General features: G+C 36.5%; 1 protein-coding gene across 4 annotated transcripts in view; it reads left to right on the forward strand.

The window, feature by feature from the left end:
- Positions 1-23,152, forward strand: part of WDR41 (WD repeat domain 41) — a 190,987-nt gene that overhangs the window by 99,291 nt on the left and 68,544 nt on the right. Inside the window, exon 1 of one of the 4 annotated variants that reach the window (XM_040450280.1) lies at positions 17,064-17,166. The exons of the other annotated variants lie outside the window; for them this stretch is intronic. Coding sequence (XP_040306214.1) covers positions 17,140-17,166 — 27 coding nt within the window. The 5' untranslated portion in view covers positions 17,064-17,139. Of the gene's footprint in view, positions 1-17,063; positions 17,167-23,152 lie in introns of those variants that run through there. 4 annotated transcript variants of the gene reach the window in all.

The raw sequence follows: 23,152 nt of genomic DNA on the forward strand, positions 1-23,152 counted from the left end.
TAGAACTTCCAGCACTATGTTAAACAACAGCGGTGAGAGTGGGCATCCCTGTCGTGTTCCTGATCTCAGGGAAAAAGCTCTCAGTTTTTCCCCGTTGAGGATGCTGTTAGCTGTGGGCTTTTCATAAATGGCTTTTATGATCTTTAAGTATGTTCCTTCTATCCCGACTTTCTCAAGGGTTTTTATTCAGAAAGGGTGCTGGATTTTGTCAAAGGCCTTTTCTGCATCGATTGACAGGATCATATGGTTTTTCTCTTTTTTTTTGTTAATGTGATGTATCACGTTGATTGATTTGCGAATGTTGAACCAGCCCTGCATCCCAGGAATGAATCCCACTTGATCATGGTGAACAATTCTTTTTATATGCCGTTGAATTCGATTTGCTAGGATCTTATTGAGAATTTTGGCATCCATATTCATCAGGGATATTGGCCTGTAGTTCCCTTTTTTTACTGGGTCTCTGTCTGGTTTAGGAATCAAAGTCATACTGGCTTCATAGAATGAGTCTGGAAGTTTTCCTTCCCTTTCTATTTCTTGGAATAGCTTGAGAAGGATAGGTATTATCTCTGCTTTAAACGTCTGGTAGAACTCCCCTGGGAAGCCATCTGGTCCTGGACTCTTATTTGTTGGGAGATTTTTGATAACCGATTCAATTTCTTCACTGGTGATGGGTCTGTTCAAGCTTTCTGTTTCCTCCTGATTGAGTTTTGGAAGAGTGTGGGTGTTCAGGAATTTGTCCATTTCTTCCAGGTTGTCCAATTTGTTGCCATATAATTTTTCATAGTATTCCCTGATAATTGTTTTTATCTCTGAGGGATTGGTTGTAATCATTCCATTTTCATTCATGATTTTATCTATTTGGGTCATCTCCCGTTTCTTTTTGAGAAGCCTGGCTAGAGGTTTGTCAATTTTGTTTATTTTTTCAAAAAACCAACTCTTGGTTTCGTTGATCTGCTCTACAGTTTTTTTAGATTCTATATTGTTTATTTCTGCTCTGATCTTTATTATTTCTCTTCTTCTGCTGGGTTTAGGCTGCCTTTGCTGTTCTGCTTCTATTTCCTTTAGGTGTGCTGTTAGATTTTGTATTTGGGATTTTTCTTGTTTCTTGAGATAGGCCTGGATTGCAATGTATTTTCCTCTCAGGACTGCCTTCGCTGCGTCCCAAAGCGTTTGGATTGTTGTATTTTCATTTTCATTTGTTTCCATATATTTTTTAATTTCTTCTCGAATTGCCTGGTTGACCCACTCATTCGTTAGTAGGGTGTTCTTTAACCTCCATGCTTTTGGAGGTTTTCCAGACTTTTTTCTGTGGTTGATTTCAAGCTTCATAGCATTGTGGTCTGAAAGTATGCATGGTATGATTTCAATTCTTGTAAACTTATGAAGGGCTGTTTTGTGACCCAGTATATGATCTATCTTGGAGAATGTTCCATGTGCACTCGAGAAGAAAGTATATTCTGTTGCTTTGGGATGCAGAGTTCTAAATATATCTGTCAAGTCCATCTGATCCAATGTCTCATTCAGGGCCCTTGTTTCTTTATTGACCGTGTGTCTAGATGATCTATCCATTTCTGTAAGTGGGGTGTTAAAGTCCCCTGCAATGACCACATTCTTATCAATAAGGTTGCTTGTGTTTATGAGTAATTGTTTTATATATTTTGGCGCTCCGGTATTTGGCGCATAGACATTTATAATTGTTAGCTCTTCCTGATGGATAGACCCTGTCACTATTATATAATGTCCTTCTTCATCTCTTGTTACAGCCTTTAATTTAAAGTCTAGTTTGTCTGATATAAGTATGGCTACTCCAGCTTTCTTTTGGCTTCCAGTAGCATGATAAATAGTTCTCCATCCCCTCACTCTCAATCTGAAGGTGTCCTCAGGTCTAAAATGAGTCTCTTATAGACAGCAAATAGATGGGTCCTGTTTTTTTATCCATTCTGATACCCTATGTCTTTTGGTTGGCGCATTTAATCCATTTACATTCAGTGTTATTATAGAAAGATATGGGTTTAGAGTCATTGTGATGTCTGTATGTTTTATGCTTGTAGTGATGTCTCTGGTACTTTGTCTCACAGGGTCCCCCTTAGGATCTCTTGTAGGGCTGGTTTAGTGGTGACAAATTCCTTCAGTTTTTGTTTGTTTGGGAAGACCTTTATCTCTCCTTCTATTCTAAATGAGAGGCTTGCTGGATAAAGGATTCTCGGCTGCATATTTTTTCTGTCTAGCACACTGAAAATCTCGTGCCAATTCTTTCTGGCCTGCCAAGTTTCAAAAGAGAGATCAGTCACGAGTCTTATAGGTCTCCCTTTATATGTGAGGGCACGTTTACCCCTTGCTGCTTTCAGAATTTTCTCTTTATCCTTGTATTTTGCCAGTTTCACTATGATATGTCATGCAGAAGATCAATTCAAGTTGCGTCTGAAGGGAGTTCTCTGTGCCTCTTGGATTTCAATGCCTTTTTCCTTCCCCAGTTCAGGGAAGTTCTCAGCTATGATTTCTTCAAGTACCCCTTCAGCACCGTTCCCTCTCTCTTCCTCCTCTGGGATACCAATTATGCGTATATTATTTCTTTTTAGTGTATCACTTAGTTCTCTAATTTTCCCCTCATACTCCTGGATTTTCTTATCTCTCTTTTTCTCAGCTTCCTCTTTTTCCATAACTTTATCTTCCAGTTCACCTGTTCTCTCCTCTGCCTCTTCAATCCGAGCCGTGGTGGTTTCCATTTTGTTATGCATTTCGTTTAAAGCGTTTTTCAGCTCCTCGTGACTGTTCCTTAGTTCCTTGATCTCTGTAGCAAGAGATTCTCTGCTGTCAGCTATACTGTTTTCAAGCCCAGCGATTAATTTTATGACTATTATTCTAAATTCACTTTCTGTTATATTATTTAAATCCTTTTTGATCAGCTCATTAGCTGTTGTTATTTCCTGGAGATTCTTCTGAGGGGAATTCTTCCGCTTGGTCATTTTGGATAGTCCCTGGCGTGGTGAAGACCTGCAGGGCACTTCCCCTGTGCTGTGGTGTATAACTGGAGTTGGTGGGAGGAGCCGCAGTCAGACCTGATGTCTGCCCCCAGCCCACCGCTGGGGCCACAGTCAGACTGGTGTGTGCCTTCTCTTCCCCTCTCCTAGGGGCGGGATTCACTGTGGGGTGGGGTGGCCCGTCTGGGCTACTTGCACACTGCCAGGCTTGTGATGCTGGGGATCTGGCGTCTTAGCTGGGGTGGGTAGGCAAGGTGCACAGGGGCAGGAGGGGCAGGCTTAGCTTGCTTCTCCTTAGGTGATCCACTTCAGGAGGGGCCCTGTGGCAGCAGGAGGGAGTCAGATCCGCTGCCAGGGGTTTGGCTCCGCAGAAGCGCAGAGTTGGGTGTTTGCGCGGAGGGAGCAAGTTCCCTGGCAGGAACTGGTTCTCTTTGGGATTTTGGCTGGGGGATGGGCGGGGGAGATGGCGCTGGCGAGTGCCTTTGTTCCCCACCAAACTGAGCTCTGTCGTCAGGGGGCTCAGCAGCTCTCCTTCCCTTTGTCCTCCCGCCTTCCTGCTTTCTGAGCAGGGCTGTTAACTTATGACCTCCCAGCCGCTAAGTCGCGCTTGCTGTCGGAACACAGTCCGTCAGGCCCCTCCGCTTTTTGCAAGCCAGACTCGGGGGCTCTGCTTGGCCGGCGAGCCGCCCCTCCGCCCCGGCTCCCTCCCGCCAGTCCGTGGAGCGCGCACCGCCTCGCCGCCCTTCCTACCCTCTTCCGTGGGCCTCTCGTCTGCGCTTGGCTCCGGCGACTCCGTTCTGCTAATACTCTGGCGGTTTTCTGGGTTATTTAGGCAGGTGTAGGTGGAATCTAAGTGATCAGCAGGACACGCGGTGAGCCCAGCGTCCTCCTACGCCGCCATCTTCCCTCACTCGAGATGGTTTTTTAAAATAAAAAAATATTTAATGTTAGAAGAGATAATGAATTTTTCAAAACTTTAATTAAACTTCTTTTCTTGGAATAGAACCTTTAGATTCAGTTGGGATAGTTGAAATTTCCTCCAGAAATGTTATATTGTATTTTTTAGGTTAATATTTATGTAGTAGCTGTAATGGTAATATGCCTTTCAAAATTACACATAGATGATATTTTTAGAGTTTCAGAGCTTATTTCTTTGATGTAGTTTAACAGCTTCAAAAGTGATTCTCTAAGTTTTGCAAAGACACAGTGCTGGTGAGAATAGCTCTTTAATATTTTGGAAAGCACAAGCATAATAAGCAGAAGTAGTCACTGCAGAGGGAACCCTAAGAAGTGAATCTGGTAGGTTTTAAAGATGTGGATGGAGTCCTTGCACTGTTCTTTTTTCCCTCCACATCTTAGCCAACACTTGTTATTCTTGTTTTTTGATAATAGCCATTCTAACAGGTGCGAGGTAACTCCTCATTGTGGTTTTCATTTGCATTTCCCTGATGATCAGTGATAGTGAACATTTTTACACTTGTCTGTTGGCCTTCTGAATGTCTTTTTTTGGGACAATGTTCAGATCTTCTGCCATTTTAAAATTGGGTTATTTTTATTTTTTTATTTTTATTTTCTGCTCTTGAGTTGTGGGAGTTCTTTATATGTTTTGGATATCAATCCCTTATCTAATAAATGATTTGCAAATATTTTTCCCATTCAGTAGGTTGCCTTTTCATTTATGCTGATGGTCCAGATGTAAGCCCTGTTGTTACATCCAGGTCCTGGATGTAAGCCCTGTTGATTTTCAAAGGCAGCCACTTTGGGACTCCTCTATCTGATGCTGGTCTTAAGGCTTGGGATGCCTGATGGGGCGCACAAACCCCTCACTTTTCAAGGAGAAGCTTTGTGTTTGTGAGATCCCTCCTGATTGAGGGGGTTTTGCCCTGGGAATGGAGTATTTGGCAAGTCTCCGCTTCACCATCTTGATGTGGTCCATTTATCCTGTTTTGGGGAGGACCGTTCAGCTAGTTTTCACATCTTTTTCAGAGGGAATTATTTCATGTTTAGCTATAGATTTTTATTTTTCATTTCTATTTTTTTGTTTGAGTATAGTTGACCCACAATATTACATTAGTTTCAGGTGTACAGCTTAATGATTTGACAAAGTTACACATTGTGCTTTGTTCACCACAAGTGTAGCTACCATCTGTCTGTTACATTGCTATTATAATATGCTTGACTGTATTCCTTATGCTGTGCCTCATATTCCTGTGTTTTATTTATTTCGTAACTGGAAACCCGTATCTCCTTCTCTCCTTCACCCATTTTGCCCAATACTCTTATCTTTTTCCCCTTTGGCAACCATCAGTTTGTTCTCTGTATTTCTAAGTCTGATTCTTCTTTTTGTTTGTTTACTCATTTTTTAAGATTACACTCATGAGTGAAATCATGGTATTTGTATTTCTCAGTCTGACTTATTTCACTCAGCATCACACTCTCTAGGTCCATCAGTGTTGTTTCAAATGACAAGATCTCATCCTTTTTTCTGGCTGTATGGTGTTCCTGTGTGTGTGTGTGTGTGTACGCATGTGTGTACACACCACATTTTCCTTATTCATTCATCTGTAGATGGACATTTAGCTTTCTTCCGTATCTTGGCTATTGTAAATAATGCTGCAATAAACATGCAGGTATATTTTTTCAAATTAATGTTTTCATTTTGTTTGGATTAAAAACCCAATATTGGAATTATTGGATCATATTGTATTTCTATTTTTAATTTTCTGATAAACCTCCATACCATTTTCCACAGTGGCTGTACCAATTTACATTCCTAGCAGCAGTACATGAGGGTTCCTTTTCCTCCACATCCTTGCCATTGTTTGTTACATCCCATCATTTCGATTTTAGTTACTCTAAAAGATGTAAGCTAATAATAGCTCGTTGTGGTTTTGGTTTGCATTTCCCTGATGATGAGTGATGTTGAACATCTTCTCATGTGTCTCTTGGTCATTGTGAGGTTCTCTTTGGAAAAATGTCTATTTGGGTCTTCTGCCCATGTTTAATCATATTATTTGGGGGGGTGGTAATGAGTTGTTCAATTTTTTTTTATATATTTTGGATTTTAATTCCCTATTGGATATATCATTTGCTCATATCTTCTTCCTTTCAGTAGGTTGTCACTTTGTTTTATTAATTAGAATAATTAATATTCTTAAATGCCCATATTATCTAAAGCAATCTACAGTTTCAGTGCAATCCCTATCAAAATACCAGCAGCATTTTCACAGAACTAGAACAAATAATACTAAAATTTATGTAGAACTACAAAAGACCTCAAGTATCTAAAGCAACCCTGAGAAAGAAGAACAAGTATGACAAAAAAAAAGAACAAATATGGAGGTTATTACAATAGCAGATATCAAGATATTATACTACAATGCTGTAGGAATCAAAGAAGTAGGTACTGGCACAAAACTAGATACATAAATCAATGGAATAGAATAGAGACCCCAGAAATAAATCTATGATTAAATGACCAATTAATCTGTGAGAAAAGATGCAAGAATATACATGGGGAAAAGACTGTCTTTTTAATAAATGGTGCTGGAAGAACTGGACAGCTGCATGTGAAAGACTGAAACTGGACCAGTTTCTCACACCATACACAAAAATAAACTCAAAATGCATCAAAGACCTAACTGTGAGACCTGAAACTGTAAAATTCCTAGAACAGAGCACAGTCGGTAATTTCTTTGATGTCAGCCATTAGCAACATTTTTTTCTAGATAAATCTCCTGAGGCAAGGGAAATAAAAGCAAAAATAAACTTTTGGGGATTATATAAAAATAAAAACCTTCTGCACAGCGAGGGAAGCAGTCAACAAAACTAAAAGGCAACCTGCTGAATGGAAGAAGATATATGCAAGTGAAATATTCAGTAAAGGCTTAGTATCCAAAATATATAAAAACCGGATACAACTCAACACCAAAAAAACCCCCAAATAATATAATTAAAAATGGGCAGAAGACATGAACAGATATTTCTCCAAAGAAGACATACAGATGTACAACAGACACATGAAAAGATATTGAACATAACTCATCATCAGGGAGATGCAAATGAAAACTGCCATGAGGTATCACTTCACACCTGTCAGAACGGCTAACATAAAAAACACAAGAAATAATAAGTGTTGGTGAGGATGTGGAGAAAAGGGAACCTCATGCACTGTTTCTGGGAATGTAAATTTTGACAGCCACTGTGGAAAATAGGGGAGGTGGGTTGGGGGAATGGGTGAAATAGGTGATGGGGATTAAAGAGTACACTTACCGAGATAAGCACTGAGTAATATATGGAATTGCTGAATCACTATATTGTACGCTGGAAACTAATATAACACTATATGCTAACTATACTGGAATTCAAATAAAGAACTTAAAAAAAAAGATAACATTATCATTACCTAAGGAAATTCCTTCATGTTTTCTGCCAGTAATTCTTACCCTCAAACTCTCAAAACCAGAGTGATTTTGCCCCACTGTTGATTGGTTTGGTCTGTTCTGGAGCTTCATAAAAATAAAATTGTTTGGTATATTCTTTTTTTTTTTTTTTTTTTTTTGTATAGGACTGCTTTTACTAAGTATGTTTTTGAGATCATTCACATTGTTGATTTGGTTTTTCTTAGTGACCAGGGTTATTTAATTTTATGAATATGTTTATTTATATATATTTTTATTGATGAACACCTGGGCTCTTTTCAGGTTAGGGCTCTTAGGAATAAAGCAGCAGTTGGTATTGTTGTCCAAATCTTTTGGTGGGTATATATTTTTGTATCTCTTAGGCAAATACCTAGTAGTAGGGTTGCTGTGCCATAGGGTAGTTATACCATTTTTCTTTCCCACCAACAATGAATGAGTGTTGGACTGCTCCACATAATTGCCTCTTTTGATGTTGGTGATCTTTCTGACATTAACCATTCTGGTGGATGTGTGTTCTTAAGAGTTCATCTGTAGATTTTTTTTTTTTTTTGCATTTTCTTTGTATGCGGTTAAATATGTCAGCTGTGAATACAACAGATCTATTTTTTTTCTTTCCAATCCTTGTACCCTTTAAAGATTTTTTTTTTTTTTTGCCTTTTGTACTGTTATGCTGTTGAGTGCATAATTGAATAGAAGTAATGACAGTAAGCATTCTTATCTCATTCTACATTTCAAGGAAAAACTATTTCATTTAGTAAGATGTTGATATTTTACTGATAATTTTTATCAGATTAAGGAATTCACTTCTTTTCCTGATTTGCTGAAAATTCTTTTTGTAAAAATAACAATGGGATGTCAATTTTATTGAGTGATTTTTCTATGTGTATTAAGATTATCATGTGATTTTTCTATTAGTAATGTTCTTAATTTTACTGATTGGTTTCAGAATGGTAGCCCAGTCTTTAATTTCTACAATAAACATGTCTTGGTTGTGATCTATTATCTTTTCTATACATTGTTGGATTTTGTTTGGTAATATTTTTTTGTTTTGGATTTCTAAATTATGTACATGATGAATGAGATTGGTAATTTTCCTTTTTCCTTTCTCAAAATACTATTATGGGAACTGAGGACATGATAGAGGAATGCTTAGAATTCACTTGGAAAAATAAGGTGTTAGTAAATAAATGACATTAGGAAAATGGATCTTTTCTATAGAAAAAATTAAATTTAATATGAATTCATTTATCAGTTTTCATTTATATTTAGTATTATTTTATAATTAGCTTCTGAAGTATTTTTTTCCACTAAGCATTGTCATTTCTAAAGTAGAAGTTTACTTAACCAAAGTGCATTTTATCAGAATTGAGTAAGATCTAAATACTACCGTGGTGACTGTCTGGCATAATGAAAGGGAGTACCTGAATTTCTGGCAGAATTAGACTAAACAAGCCATATTCATATTTTCCATATCATTTTATTGTAAGGTTCCAATTTCAGTGTTGACCTTTCTTTTGATGTTTTATATATTTTCCTCAGGCTATCATATATTTTAATAGTTTAAAACAGAAGGGAAATGTTTTAACACAACATATGGTATTTATTTCAAAAGCCAATTTATAAGCAGATCCGTTTCTGGTAAATTAACTATGAGATAGAAAAATGTAAAGAGTAATAAATAGTCTGTGATTCATAACGATTTAAACTTAGACCCATTCATTAGGGCTTTATAAGTAATGATATGATGTTGAAAAATGCTGTTGGTCAAATAACTTTAATATTAGGACTTTAATATGTGAGGCAGTGGTTCTTACACATTAGTGTGTAGAGTAACCACTTGAGAAAGCTGTTAAAAATGAATATCCACACAAACTGCCTGAGAGATCCCAGGCACAGGTTTTTAGACAAGGCTAGAACTCTTCATTGGTAACAAGCACCCATGTGAGAGCCCTTTGACCACATTTTGGGAAAGATGGGGAAGGAGAATCAGGAATCTACTTTCAAGTTCTTCTTTTGACAAGTAGCATTTCCATTTTCCTCCTTTTTTGCTCTAAAAATTCAAAGAGGGAGGTAGTTGACATGGACATTGGCCAGGGTGGGTAGAACGAGAAATACCAACTCCCTATATACTCTTTATCCTAAGGTTTTTTAAGGTATATTTGTTTATTTGAAGGTCTCTGTCATTTTATGCAGTGACTTGATCCAAAAACCTGGGTGTTTGGTCCAACTTTTCAAACATTATCTCTGAATCTTGAATACCAAAACTGTAAGTTGGTCTAATTCACAGTGGTGCAGTAATGCTGAAATGAAATCACATAGGTAAAATAAATGTGATGCATTTAGAAAATCATACCTTCATTATTAGATTTCATTTATTAAATATAATTAAAATATTCTAAAGATAAATGTCTATATTTTTGAATGTAGGTAATTTTAAAAATTATTGAAAAAGGAGTCATATTACTATAAACTCTAAATAATATTTTGAATTCACATCCTCTTCCTGACCAGTGTATTCACAAATCTTTGATTGCTTGATGAACTAGGTGTAACCAGAAAGACTCACTTCACCAGCCAGAACAACAGAGATGATGATATCTTTTCTATTTATTTAATCACTCGATCCCTCCTCTATATCCATTAACCATATAAGGCAGCAGCCCAGAATCTTCCTTTCAGGATATCTTTTGGCCAGTTGTCCCATATTTCTGGATATTACTCAGGTCCAAAGTTGTGGAGCTGCTTCCAAACACGAGGTGGCGAGCAGTGGAACATTCTCATCAGATGATTGTTGGTTGCTGATTCAGGGTTGCCATTGCCTCGGTTTCCAGAGGTTGATTTCTTGTTTTCCAAAAATTTGGGAATTTTCAAGTTATCTTTTAAAAATACTGTCATTTGGCTTAGTTACATTGTAGTCACAGAATATGTCTCTGTGATTTCAATTCTTCGAATTTGTTGAGACTTGCTTTTCAGCACATGCTCAATTTTTTTCAAATTCATTTTCATGTTAGTTAACATACAGCATAGTCTTGGTTTCAGGAGTAGAACCCAGTGTTTCATCTCTTATATATGACACCCAGTGCCCATGCTGAAAAGTGCCCTCCTTAATACCCATCACCCATTTAGCCCCCTCACCCCTACACCAGCCCTCAGTTTGTTCTCTGTATTTAAGAGTCTCTTATGGTTTGCCTCCCTCTCTGTTTTTATCTTATTTTTCCTTTCCTTCCACTGTGTTCATCTGACAAAGCAGGCAAGAGTATCCAATGGAAAAAAAAGTCTCTTTAGCAAATGGTGCTGGAGGAACTGGACAGCAACATGCAGCAGAATGAAACTGCACCACTTTCTTACACCATTCACAAAAATAAATTCAAAATGGATGAAAGACCTAAATGTAAGACAGGAAACCATCAAAATCCTAGAGAAGAAAATAGGTAGCGACTCTTTGACCTTAGCCACAGCAACTTTTTACCTGACATGTCTCTGGAGGCAAGGAAAATAAAAGCAAAAATGAACACTTGAGACCTCATCCAGATAAAAAGCTTCTACACAGCAAAGAAAACAATCAACAAAACTAAAATGAAACCAACGGAATGGGGGAAGATATTTGCAAATGACATATTGGATGAAGGGTTAGTATCTAAAATCTATAAATAACTTACCAAACTCAACACCCAGAAAACAAATAATCCAGTAAAGAAAGGGGCAGAAGACATGAATAGACACCTTTACAAAGAAGACATCCAGTCACACGAAGGCAGACAGACACATGAAAAGATGCTCAACATCACTCATCATCAGAGAAATATAAATCAAAACCATAATGAGATACCACCTCATACCCGTCAGAATGCCTAAAATAAACAACTCCAGAAACATCAGATGTTGGTGAGGATGTGAAGAAAGGGGAACCCTATTGCACTGTTGGTGGAAATGCAAACTGGTCCAGCCACTATGGAAAACAGTGTAGATGTTCCTCAAAAAATTAAAAATAGAACTACCTACAACCCAACAATTGCACTAATAGGAATTTATCCAAAAGATACAAAAATGCTGATTCGAAGGAGCACATGCACCCCAATGTTTATAGCAGTGCTGTCAACAATAGCCAAATTATGGAAAGAACCCAAATGTCTATCAATTGATAAATGGATTAAGAAGATGTGATGTGTATGTATACACACACACACACACACACACACACACACACACACACACACATATATACACACACACACACACACACACACACACAATGGAATACTACTTGGCAATGAAAAAGAATGAGATCTTTCCATTTGCAACAACAAGAATGGAACTGGAGGGTTTTATGCTAAGCAAAATAAGTCAGAGAAAGATGGATATATGATTTCACTAATTGTGGAATTTGAGAAACTTAACACATGCTTAATTTTTTAAAATGTTCTGTATGCATTTGAAAATTCATTTGAGCTGTTGTGAGGATAATCTGATCATATCAATCAGCTCAAGTGTCTTTTTGATTAAATTGTGTATATATATATATATAGTCTATATATTCTATCAATTTCTATTCATGATTGTCAATTTCTATTCATGATTTTACCTCTAGTTCTAAATTTTTGCTTTATATATTTGAGGTCACATTATTAGGTCCACACAAATTTAGAATTGTTGCATCTTTCATGTGAATCAAGCTTTTTATTCTTATGAATTATCCTTCTCTATTTCTAATATTGCTTTTTTGCCTTAAATAATTTTTTGCCTGGTATTACTCCAAAGACACTAGCTTATTCTTTGCAAGTGTTTGTATGGTATATGTTTTTCTTCCATGTACTTTTAATACTTTTATATTCTTTTTAATACATGTATATTTTGAATAGCACAGAGTTCGGCTTTGTTTTTTGATCCGGTCTGACAATATTTTTGCTAGAACATTTAGCCACTTATATTTATTTCTCAAAATTATGGGTATCTCTGCTCTGCTGAGGTGACCTAGAGTTAGGCTTTTATTAAACTAAAGCTTATGGAATGGCCTGAGATATTTACAGAAGGCTTAAGTTTTCCAGTTGTGTTGTAGCTATCTTGAGAAAATTTCCTTATTTTTTAAAAATATTCTGGGGGCGCCTGGGTGGCGCAGTCGGTTAAGCGTCAGGCTTCAGCCAGGTCACGATCTCGCGGTCCGTTGAGTTCGAGCCCCGCGTCAGGCTCTGGGCTGATGGCTCGGAGCCTGGAGCCTGTTTCCGATTCTGTGTCTCCCTCTCTCTCTGCCCCTCCCCCGTTCATGCTCTGTCTCTCTCTGTCCCAAAAATAAATAAACGTTGAAAAAAAAAAATAAAAAAAAATATTATAAAAAAATAAAAAAAAATATTCTGAAAAAGGAAGGAGTTTCTCCATAAAAGAGATTACTGTTAGAAGCACTGGCTAAGAAAGTAACTGTATGAACTCTACAAATATAGCCAGGGGCACTTGGGTAACTCAGTCAGTTAAGCGTCTGACTTTGGCTAAGGTCGTGATCTTTCAGTCCGTGAGTTTGAGCCCCTTGTCAGGCTCTGTGCTGACAGCTCTGAGTCTAGAGTCTGCTTTGGATTATGTGTCTCCCTCTCTCTGCCCCTCCCCTGCTAACGGGCTCGCTCTCTCTCTCTCTCTCTCTCAAAAATAAACATTAAAAAATAAATATAGCCAAACTCAATCTTCAGTTTCGCATTGCCACAGAAAAGAAAATACTAGGCCTACTGAGTTATGAATACAGCTGTATGAATCACATACCGCTATATATATATATATATATATATATATATATATATATATATACATACATACATACACATACACACACATACACATAACAAATGTGGTTTTATCTGTAATATAAAAAGGGTCTTTTTAATGGGGCTTTACTGTAATTTTAATAGACTGGAGAAAGTAATGAGAGCCATAATTTATGTGTATTGGGGTGAAAAAGCAGGAAGGATATCTGAAGTAATCATTGAAGTGTTAAAAATATATCAAGGCTGGGATGAGGATTGGGGAGGTGTGCCTGAAGTTAATGACTTATGTATAAGGCCCTTGTAAGTAAGGTACAAGTTCAGAATAGAAGTTGTAAAAAGCAAAAGAAATAGTATTGCTAAATCGAAATATTGAATACTGTTTTGTAGTGAATCAGAAATAAATATTTTAAAGGACTGGAATAACTGTAAAAAAATTAGATATTAGATGTTATTAAGGAATCATTGTTAATTTTGTACATGTGACCATATTGTGGTGATAGAAGAAATTGTCTTTACTTTTCACTCACACACATAGAAGTATTTAGGATTGAAATGACATAGACACAATGTCAGGAATTTACTTTAGAATTTTGTGGTAACTGAAAGAAAAAAAGGAAATAAAGCACATGTATCAAATCTTAAAAACTATTGAATTTAAAAAAAATTTTTAACGTTTATTTATTTTTGAGACAGAGAGAGACAGAGCATGAACGGGAGGGGCAGAGAGAGGGGGAGACACAGAATCAGAAGCAGGCTCCAGGCTCTAAGCTGTCAGCACTGAGCCCGATGTGGGGCTCGAACCCACAAACTGTAAGATCATGACCTGAGCCGAAGCCGGATACTCAAGCGACTGAGCCACCCAGGCACCCCTGAGTGAAAGAAAGTAAAGGAATCTTGTGGCGTTTAATTTAATGTCATGGTACATAATGAAAACAACATGAATATGTCTTCACTATTAAGTTTAGCAAATTTGGTCTTTTTAGTGGAGTTCATTTATCTTGGCCTGCTCACTCTCCCTATTGCTTGCCTATTCCATCCTTACCAGTAATCCTCAGCAGTACATTGTCTCCTGAAGGAGTAATTTGATCAGAACGCATTAAGTTGTATACTCCCCTCATCACCTGAGTTCCTTTAGCTATAGTTCCAAAACTAGGACTGATGGAAAGGGGGTTTGGAAAGCCATTGGTGAATTGTGGTATATCTTCCTAGAGGGTAGATTTTGCACAAATATTTAGGAAATATAATTTATAAAAAGTGTAAGAAAACACATTTAGTAAAATCCTAGTCAGCATATATAATTTTTTTTATAATTTGAAATACTTGTAAATTCTCCAGATAATTAGATGCCCCATTGTTATTTGATAAAATGATTAGATAATTCAAATTCTTCCTTCATTCAGATCCTTTTTTTTTTTCCTTGTTTACTTAGGCTTCAAATGAGTGGGCATTTAATTCAGTCAGTATAGTCAGTATTCAATGTTCAGATCTTAGTGAACTGTGATTTGATCTTTATTCTTTATATTCCAGTTTGTTGGTGTATATGTGGATATATTCTACTCTATTTCTCATCATTACTAAGACTGTTGAACTAAGAAAGTGGCTGGTAGTCCATAGGTCTATATTGATTATAGTGACATTAAATCCAAATACTCCTAGTTCAACTCAGTTAAAATTTACTAAGCACTGAATAATGCCAGGCACTATAATAAGCATGGCACTAGTATGGCTTTCTGTAGATAGTATATAATCAATAAAGGCTTACGAACTAGAAATAGTAGTAGTAATGAGCAAAGTAGTTAAACTCTGTGCCTTCACTCTACCATCTGCAAATTATAGTTATTTCTCCTTATCCAAGTTTAAGCAGAATAATAAATCAGATGCTTTCTAAGTCCCAGACAAATATAAAATTGATGCTAGTAAGGGGAAAAATGTTTAGATTATTCTAAAAAGTAGAAACTGTTACTCCCTTTTATTTTTCAAATGCTTGAAGTATATACCATTACTTTTATAGTTTTCCTTTTCGTAAGTCCCTACTACAGTTATTTGTACTTTCTCTCAAATGAGTGCTCTGCATCTGTCACCCCATCTCTTCACCAAATATCACACATTCCCTTGTAGTCTTTACTGTAACTACACTTTCAAAATCTGCAGTGACTTCCTTCCAAAATATTTCCCCATTTGCTTACACACCTCAAAATCCCTCATCTTTTTCCAGCATTTAATTCTTCTGGTCACTCCCTTTAGAAAGTTGTGTTCTATCTTGGCTTTGATGGTGCTGTAGTTTTTGACCTTCTCTCTTGGATGGTTCTTTCTGTTTCTTTTAAAGATTCCTTTATCTCTGGCATTCTCTGTGACTGTCTTTCTTGGAATTTTTCTCTGGAATTACCTGCCATCTCAAAGGTCCAGTTTTTAGTTCTGTTTCCTTCTGGTGGATGTAGGAGAAAGAGCCATAGGACACTAAAAATTGGAACTTTGAGATGGCAGGTAATTCCAGAGAAAAAATTCCAAGCAATCTATCTGTACACCTGCCAGGAGGGCATCTTTACACATTGTCTCAAATGCCGACAGGTAAGAAATTTAGCGCATCTCAGGCATTCTGCACTTCCTAATTTCACCTCTGATGCTTTAGTTACCAATAGGTCATGAAGTTCTATTGATTCTTCTGGAAAAATAACTCTTGTAATTATCTCAAACTTATTAGGAACCAAGGACTTATTAAAAGTCACTGAGCTAGTAGGTGGTCCGAGAAATAAAGCTGAAATCCTAAAACCTAAAGACCAAAGGCTTATTGCATATAAGGCTCGTAATGCCTTATCTGAAATCCTTAGTACTAGATATATTTCAGAAAATATCCTTTTGGACAGCACAGCATACATAATCGACATACTTTTGTTTCTGCAGTAAAATACATGAATATTCACATGTGATAGATAAGTCAAGACTATAAAAAGCCTCAGGTTAATTTAGGTAAGTTTGTTGTTGTTTTTTTTTTCCCCCACAGAGTGTGGTCGGGTCAGGTGAAGTTTCGCCACCAAATGAGCTAAGAAAATTTTCAGTTTGGGGAGCTTTTTGGATTTTGGAATTAAAGATAAAGGATTGTGGACTTGGAAAATTACTCACTTGGAATTAATGTTTGTAGTTTTGATACAACATTTTTATTGGGCTGATGGGTGGTTTCTCCCCATTATTATCTAGGGAACCAAGTATTTTGTATCCTAAAGAGAATTTGGGGGGATAATAGGGAGCCTAGGGACAATACCAATTTGTTTGGTCTAGACTCATAGGGTAGCCAGAGTCTTCTGGCATAGGAAACCTCCACAGGTTAGGGATTGAGGACTAGAAACTCAGGTGGTATTAAGGAGTTGCAGCCAGTGAGGTGTTGTGGAGGCATGGGGGATTTACAAGGATGAAGAATGTATGTTTTCAGGTAGTTATGAGTATTTTTTTAAATGGAGAGTTGCCCAGGCAACATACTTCTTTCTAATCTATTTTCTCCCCTCCTCACCTTTCTCCATTTCACTTCACTTCACCTTAGCATGCTTGCGGATTAGAGGTCTTTTATGAGTCTTTGTAGTGAGTAAGTAAGAAAAGACATCAAGTGATAAAATTGAATGAGTAATGGATTACAACTTCATTTCTAGGTTCTGGGTTTGGTCATAATTTAGTTTCCTCATCTGTGGAAAAGGAGATTTGGTGAATTATTACAAAGGCCCTTTTCAGTTCTCAAATGCTATGATTGTGTCTTGTCATTTTATCCATAATTTTTTTTAATGTTTATTAGTGTTTATTATTAGGTTCCAGGCTCTGAGCTGTCAGCACAGAGCCAAAGGTGGGGCTTGACCTCACAAACCATGAGGTCATGACCTGAGCTGAAGGCAGATGCTTAACCAACTGAGCCACTCAGGGGCCCCTGTCCATAATTTTTTCTTTATACTCAGGCCATCTGCCTTATCAGAATCCCTACCTCACATTCCTGAATTTTGGTAGTCCATGGTTGCACCCAGGCTGATAATTAAGGTAGGTGGGAGCAATTAAACAAGGGCATGTAGAAACCGGGAGAATTTGAGTTGTCTAGAAGAGTACAGTTTGATGATATTTTTTCCTCATTGGAGAATGGTTATAACAACTAATAATTTTCCTGCTATATAGATGGATGGACAGAAATAAGTTTATAACAGTTATAGGTATACATTATATAGTAAGGTGTATATTAAGAACATAAAATGGAAAACGAAGTAATTATCTAATTATTTGGGACAGTATAAGATAGTCAGATATCATGACTCCAAAGATTGTAGTCCAAATAATTCCATTTGTTCAATTCTCCTGAAAACTGCTGGCTTTTTTAAAAATTAAATTCCAGTAACATCTTAGGTATTTTATATAATGCTCATCATTTATATAATCTTAGCAATTATATTAACAAACCTACAAAGAAATAGATTTCCATGTTACAGGTGAGGAAGCTGAGATCCAAAAAGGTTAGGTAAATTGTTTAAATTCAGGGTAAGTGGCAGAAGTGGATTAATATCCAAGTTTGTCAGACTCTAAACTCCATTATCAAACCAAATTCTCTGCTGTTTTTTTTTTTTTTTTAAATAAAGACTATCGTTAGGTCTTGCTATGTTAAATACTACTACATATAATCCCCTCAAATATTATCTGAACCCACTTACCTTCAAGTGGCTCTTTTTAATACCTATGGCATACTCCATAATGATGCGGAATAGGGAGCAAAGTGACCTGCAGTTTTATGGGGTTCAGATGTGAAAGAAAGTTTCTTTCCAGGATGGATCAGCAGCAGAGGAGGAGCGGGATGGGAGAAAGTGAGGAAAGATTTGATTACAAGGGAATAAGGCTAGTAAATTTGGTGATGGAGATGGTCATTCTGTGTATACCAGTGTTTAAAGCACTTCTTACTTACTCAGTTGAGTTTCCAGTCTTTGAGCTCTGTTTCACTGCAGGTGTGACTTTTAGGAAATTCATTTGTGGTTGATTTGGTTTTTTCATGTGGAAAATTAAGCTAACCATACTTAGATCTTACTGCCTCACAGAGAAAGTGTGAAAATTAATGGGTTAATGGTGGAAAATAGTTTAAAGATCTTTAGACAAAAATACTGTTATCAGTCCTAGCATAGAAGCATTTGGACTCTAGAATAATGCCAAAGCAATTAGTAAGATATTGTCAATGCACACTTATTTATTAGATATTTTTCACATTATATCTGTGGTTTCTAAATTAACAAATCTGATTTTATTTATTTTATTTTTTTTAATTTTTTTTTCAACGTTTATTTATTTTTGGGACAGAGAGAGACAGAGCATGAACGGGGAAGGGGCAGAGAGAGAGGGAGACACAGAATCGGAAACAGGCTCCAGGCTCTGAGCCATCAGCCCAGAGCCTGACGCGGGGCTCGAACTCACGGACCACGAGATCGTGACCTGGCTGAAGTCGGACGCTTAACCGACTGCGCCACCCAGGCGCCCCCAAATCTGATTTTATTTAATCAAAGCATTCTAAATGGGCCTGGAACGCAGTCAGAGAATGATCTCACACCCAAAGTCCAAGATAGATAATTATCCTGGTTTTCTCTTATGATTGTTAGTTCTTCAATTAGGCATTTTTTCCCAGTGAGGCTATGCATGGATACTCTGAAAATAATACTCTAAGAGACTTCAAGGAAAGTAATTTAGGGATCTAAATTTTTAAAGTTGTTTTTCTTTAATTTACTAAAAAATAAAAAAAGTAATGTACTAGAAAAACATATTGAAATATATTGAAAAAGTAAAGTGCTTTAATATTTTCAGTGAGTAATCCAGGGTCTTAGATTAACTAATCTTCTAGAATTTTGAATGTGATACCTTTTTTGTATGTGTCTGTATATGATAGATACCAGAAAAGATTTCATATTTTTTGTTACCATGAAAGTTATAACTAAAAACTCATGAAAAAGTTAAAGTACATGCCCAGAATTGGAACATTTTTGGCATGGGCTGCATATTTAACATAAAAATACAAACTTATTTAATAAAGATGAAAAAGAAAAGATTTTTAAAAACTTGGAAATTACTTAATCTAGATGCAAACCAGGCTATTTATCAGTATTGTTTTAGGCAGAAATTTTAAATCTGCTCTAAGCTTTTACAAGAAGCTATTTTCAAGTTGAAACTTAAATAATTATGTCTCAATAAATATTTTGTTTGAATTTCTTAGTACATTAAGTTAGAGATAATTTGATACAGCAGTGGGTAGGTTAAATTTGGAAAGAACAAAGACTAAGTACTTAGAGTTAAATAGCAACCTGTACCTTCAATTTAATATAATGTTAATTACTTAGTAAAGTGAATACAAAAATTAATGTCCTATGGATTAAAAAAAAAAGAGACCTATCTATAAGCTGCCTAAAGGAGAATCACATTAGACCTAAAGTCACCTACAGATTCAAAGTAAGGGGATGGAGAAACATCTATCATGGAAATGGATGTCAAAAGAAAGCCAGAGTAGCAATACCTGTATCAGACAAAATAGACTTTAAAACAATGTAACAAGAGAGAAAGGACACTGTGTAACAATAAAGAGGACAGCCCTACAAGAAGATATAATAGCCGTAAATATGTATGCACCCAACATGGAAGCACCCAAATACATAAAACAGTAACAAACATGAAGGAACTAATAGATAATAATACAATACTAGTAGGGAACTATACACTCCACTTACATCATTGGACAGATCATCTAAGCATAAAACCAACAAGGAAACACTGGCTTTGAATGACACACTGGACCAGATGCACTTAAGATATATTTGGAATATTTCATCCTAAAAGAACAAAATACACATTTTTTTCAAGTGCACACAAAACATTCTCCAGACTAGATCACATATTAGCCACAAAACCACCCTCAATAAATTTAAGAAGATTGGAGTCATAGCATGCATCTTTTCTGACCACAATGGTATGAAATTAGAAGTCAACCACAAGAGGAGTGCCTGGGTGGCTCAATCAATTAAGCATCTGATTTTGGCTTAGGTCATGATCTCGTGGTTCATGAGTTTGAACCGTGTGTCAGGCTGTGTGCCAACAGTTCAGAGCCTGGATCCTGCTTCGAATTCTGTGTCTCCCTCTCTCTCTGCCCCTCCCTCACTCGTGCTCTGTCTCTCAAAAATGAATAAACATTAAAAAAAATTAAAAAAAGAAAGTCAACCACAAGAAAAAATCTGAAAAGACCAAAAATACATGGAGGTTAAATAACATGCTTCTGAACAATGAATGGGTCAACCAAAAAAACCAAAGAGGAAATCAAAAAGTACATGGAAACATGGGGCACTGCATGGCTCAGTCAGTTGAGCATTCAACACTTAATTTTGGCTCAGGTCATGGTCTCCTGGTTTGTGGGATTGAGCCCTGTGTCAGGCTCCATGCTGATGGCACAGAGTGTTCTTGGGGTTCTCTCTCTCCCTCTCTCTGCCCTTCCCCTGTTGATGCACACATGAGCTCACTCACACTCTCTCAAAATAAATAAATAAACTTTAAAAAAAGTACATGGAAACAAAAATGAAAACACAACTTTTCAAAACCGTTAGAATGCACCAAAGTGGTTCTAAGAGGGAAATTTATAGCAATACAGGCTGACCTCAAGAAGCAAGAAAAATATCAAATAACCTAACCTTATGCCTGAAGGAGCTAGGAAAAGAACAATAAACAAAAACTTAAGCCAGCAGAAGGAAGGAAATACTAAAGATTAGAGCAGAAATAAATGACATAGAAACTAAAAAACAATAGAACAGATCAATGAAAGCAGGAGCTGGTTCTTTGAAAAAATCAATAATATTGATAATTCTCTAGCCAGACTTATCAAGAAAAAAAGAAAAAGGACTCAAATATCAAATAAGAGAGGAGAAATAACAACCAACACCACAGAAATACAATAAGAGAATATTATGAAAAACTATATGCCAACAAGTTGAACAACCTTGAAGAAATTGGTAAGTTCCTAGAAACATAAACTATGAAAACCAAAACAGGAAGAAATATAAAATTTGAACAGACCAATAACCATCAAGGAAATTAATCAGTAATCAAAAAATTCCCAACAAACAAAAGAGCAGGACCAGAAAACTTCACAGATGAATTCTACCAAACATTTAGAGAAGAGTTAATACCCATTCTTTTCAAACTATTCCAAAAAAGTAGAAAAGGAAGGAAAACTTCCAAATTCATTCAATGAGGCCAGCATTACCCTGATACCAAAACCAGATAAAGGCTCCACAAAGAGAGAGAGAGAGAGAGAGAGAGAGAGAGAGAGAGAGAGAGAATTACAGGCCAATATACATGATGAACATGGATGAAAAAATCCTCAATAAAATAGTTGCAAACAGAATTAAACAATACATTTAAAAAATCATTCACCACAATCAAGTGGGATTTATTCTTGGATTGCAAGGGTGGTTCAGTATTCACAAATCAATCAACATGATATACTACATCAGTGGGAGAAAACATAAGAATCATGCGATCCTTTCAGTAGACATAGAAAAAGCATTTGATGGGGTGCCTGGATGGCTCAGTCAGTTAAGCGTCTGACTCTTGGTTTTGGCTCAGGTCATGATCTCATGATTTCATGGACTTGAGCCCGGAGCCTGCTTGGGATTCTCTCTTTTTCCCTCTCTCTCTTCCCTTCCCCTGCTCACATGCTATCTCTGTCTCTCTCAAAAATAAATAAATAAACTTAAAAAAAAAAAATAAAAAGCATTTGAAAACATACAACATCCATTCATTATTTTAAAAAATCCTCAACAAAGTAGGTTTTGAGGGACATACCTCAATATAATAAAGGCCATATATGAAAAACCCAGAGCTAACATTGTCCTCAGTGGGGAAAAACTGAGAGCTTTTCCCCTAAGTTCAGCAATAGGGCAAGAATGTTCACTTTCACTACTTATATTCAGCATAGTTTTGGCAGGCCTAGCCATAGCAATCAAATGACACAAAGAAGTAAAAGGCATCCATATTGGTAAAGAAAAAGTAAAACTTTGACTATTTGCAAATGACATGATACTTTATGTACAAATCCTGAAAGACTCCACCAAAAACCTGCTAGAACTGATTCATGAATTCAGTAAAGTTGCAGGATATAAGATTAGTGTGCAGAAATCTATTGCATTTTATATACCAGTTATGAAGAAGCAAGAAAATAAATTAAGGAAATAATTCCATTTACAATTGCACCAAAAAAAAAAAGATACCTAGGAATAAACCTAACTAAAAAGATCTGTATTCTAAAAACTATAAAACTCTTATGTAAGAAATTGAAGATGACACAAAGAAATGGAAAGACATTCCATGATCATTAATTGGAAGAACAAATATTATCCATACTGCCCCAAGCAGTCTACACATTTAATGCAATCCCTGTCAAAATACCAACAGCATTTTTCATAGACCTGGAAGAAACACTTCTCAAATTTTGTAGTTAAGTTTCTTAAAAGACCCCAAATAGTCAAAACAATCTTGAAAAAGAAAAGCAAAACTGGAGGCATCCCAATTCTGGACTTCAAGTTATATTACAAAGCTGTGGTAATCAAGACAGTATAGTACTGGCACAAAAACAGACACATAAATCAGTGGAACAGAACAGAAAACCCAGAAATGGACCCACAGCTATATGGTCAACTAATCTTTAACAAAGCAGGAAAGAATATCCAATGGAAAAAAGTCTCTTCAACAAATGGTATTGGGAAAACTGGACAACGACATCCAAAACAAACTGGGCCACTTTCTTCCACCATACACAAAAATAAGTTCAAAATGGATGAGTCCTAATAACGTGAGACAGGAAACCATCAAAATCCTAGAGGAAAACACAGGCAACAACTTCTTTGACCTTGGCTGTTTGCGACTTCTTACTAGATAGGTCTCCTGAAGTAAGGGAAACAAAAGCAAAAATAAGCTATTGGGACTTACTCAAGAATAAAAGCTTCTGTGTAGCAAAGGAAAC

This window comes from Herpailurus yagouaroundi, unplaced genomic scaffold (genome assembly GCF_014898765.1).
Source record: "Herpailurus yagouaroundi ecotype Mexico unplaced genomic scaffold, PumYag 29, whole genome shotgun sequence".
Lineage (NCBI taxonomy): Eukaryota > Metazoa > Chordata > Mammalia > Carnivora > Felidae > Herpailurus > Herpailurus yagouaroundi.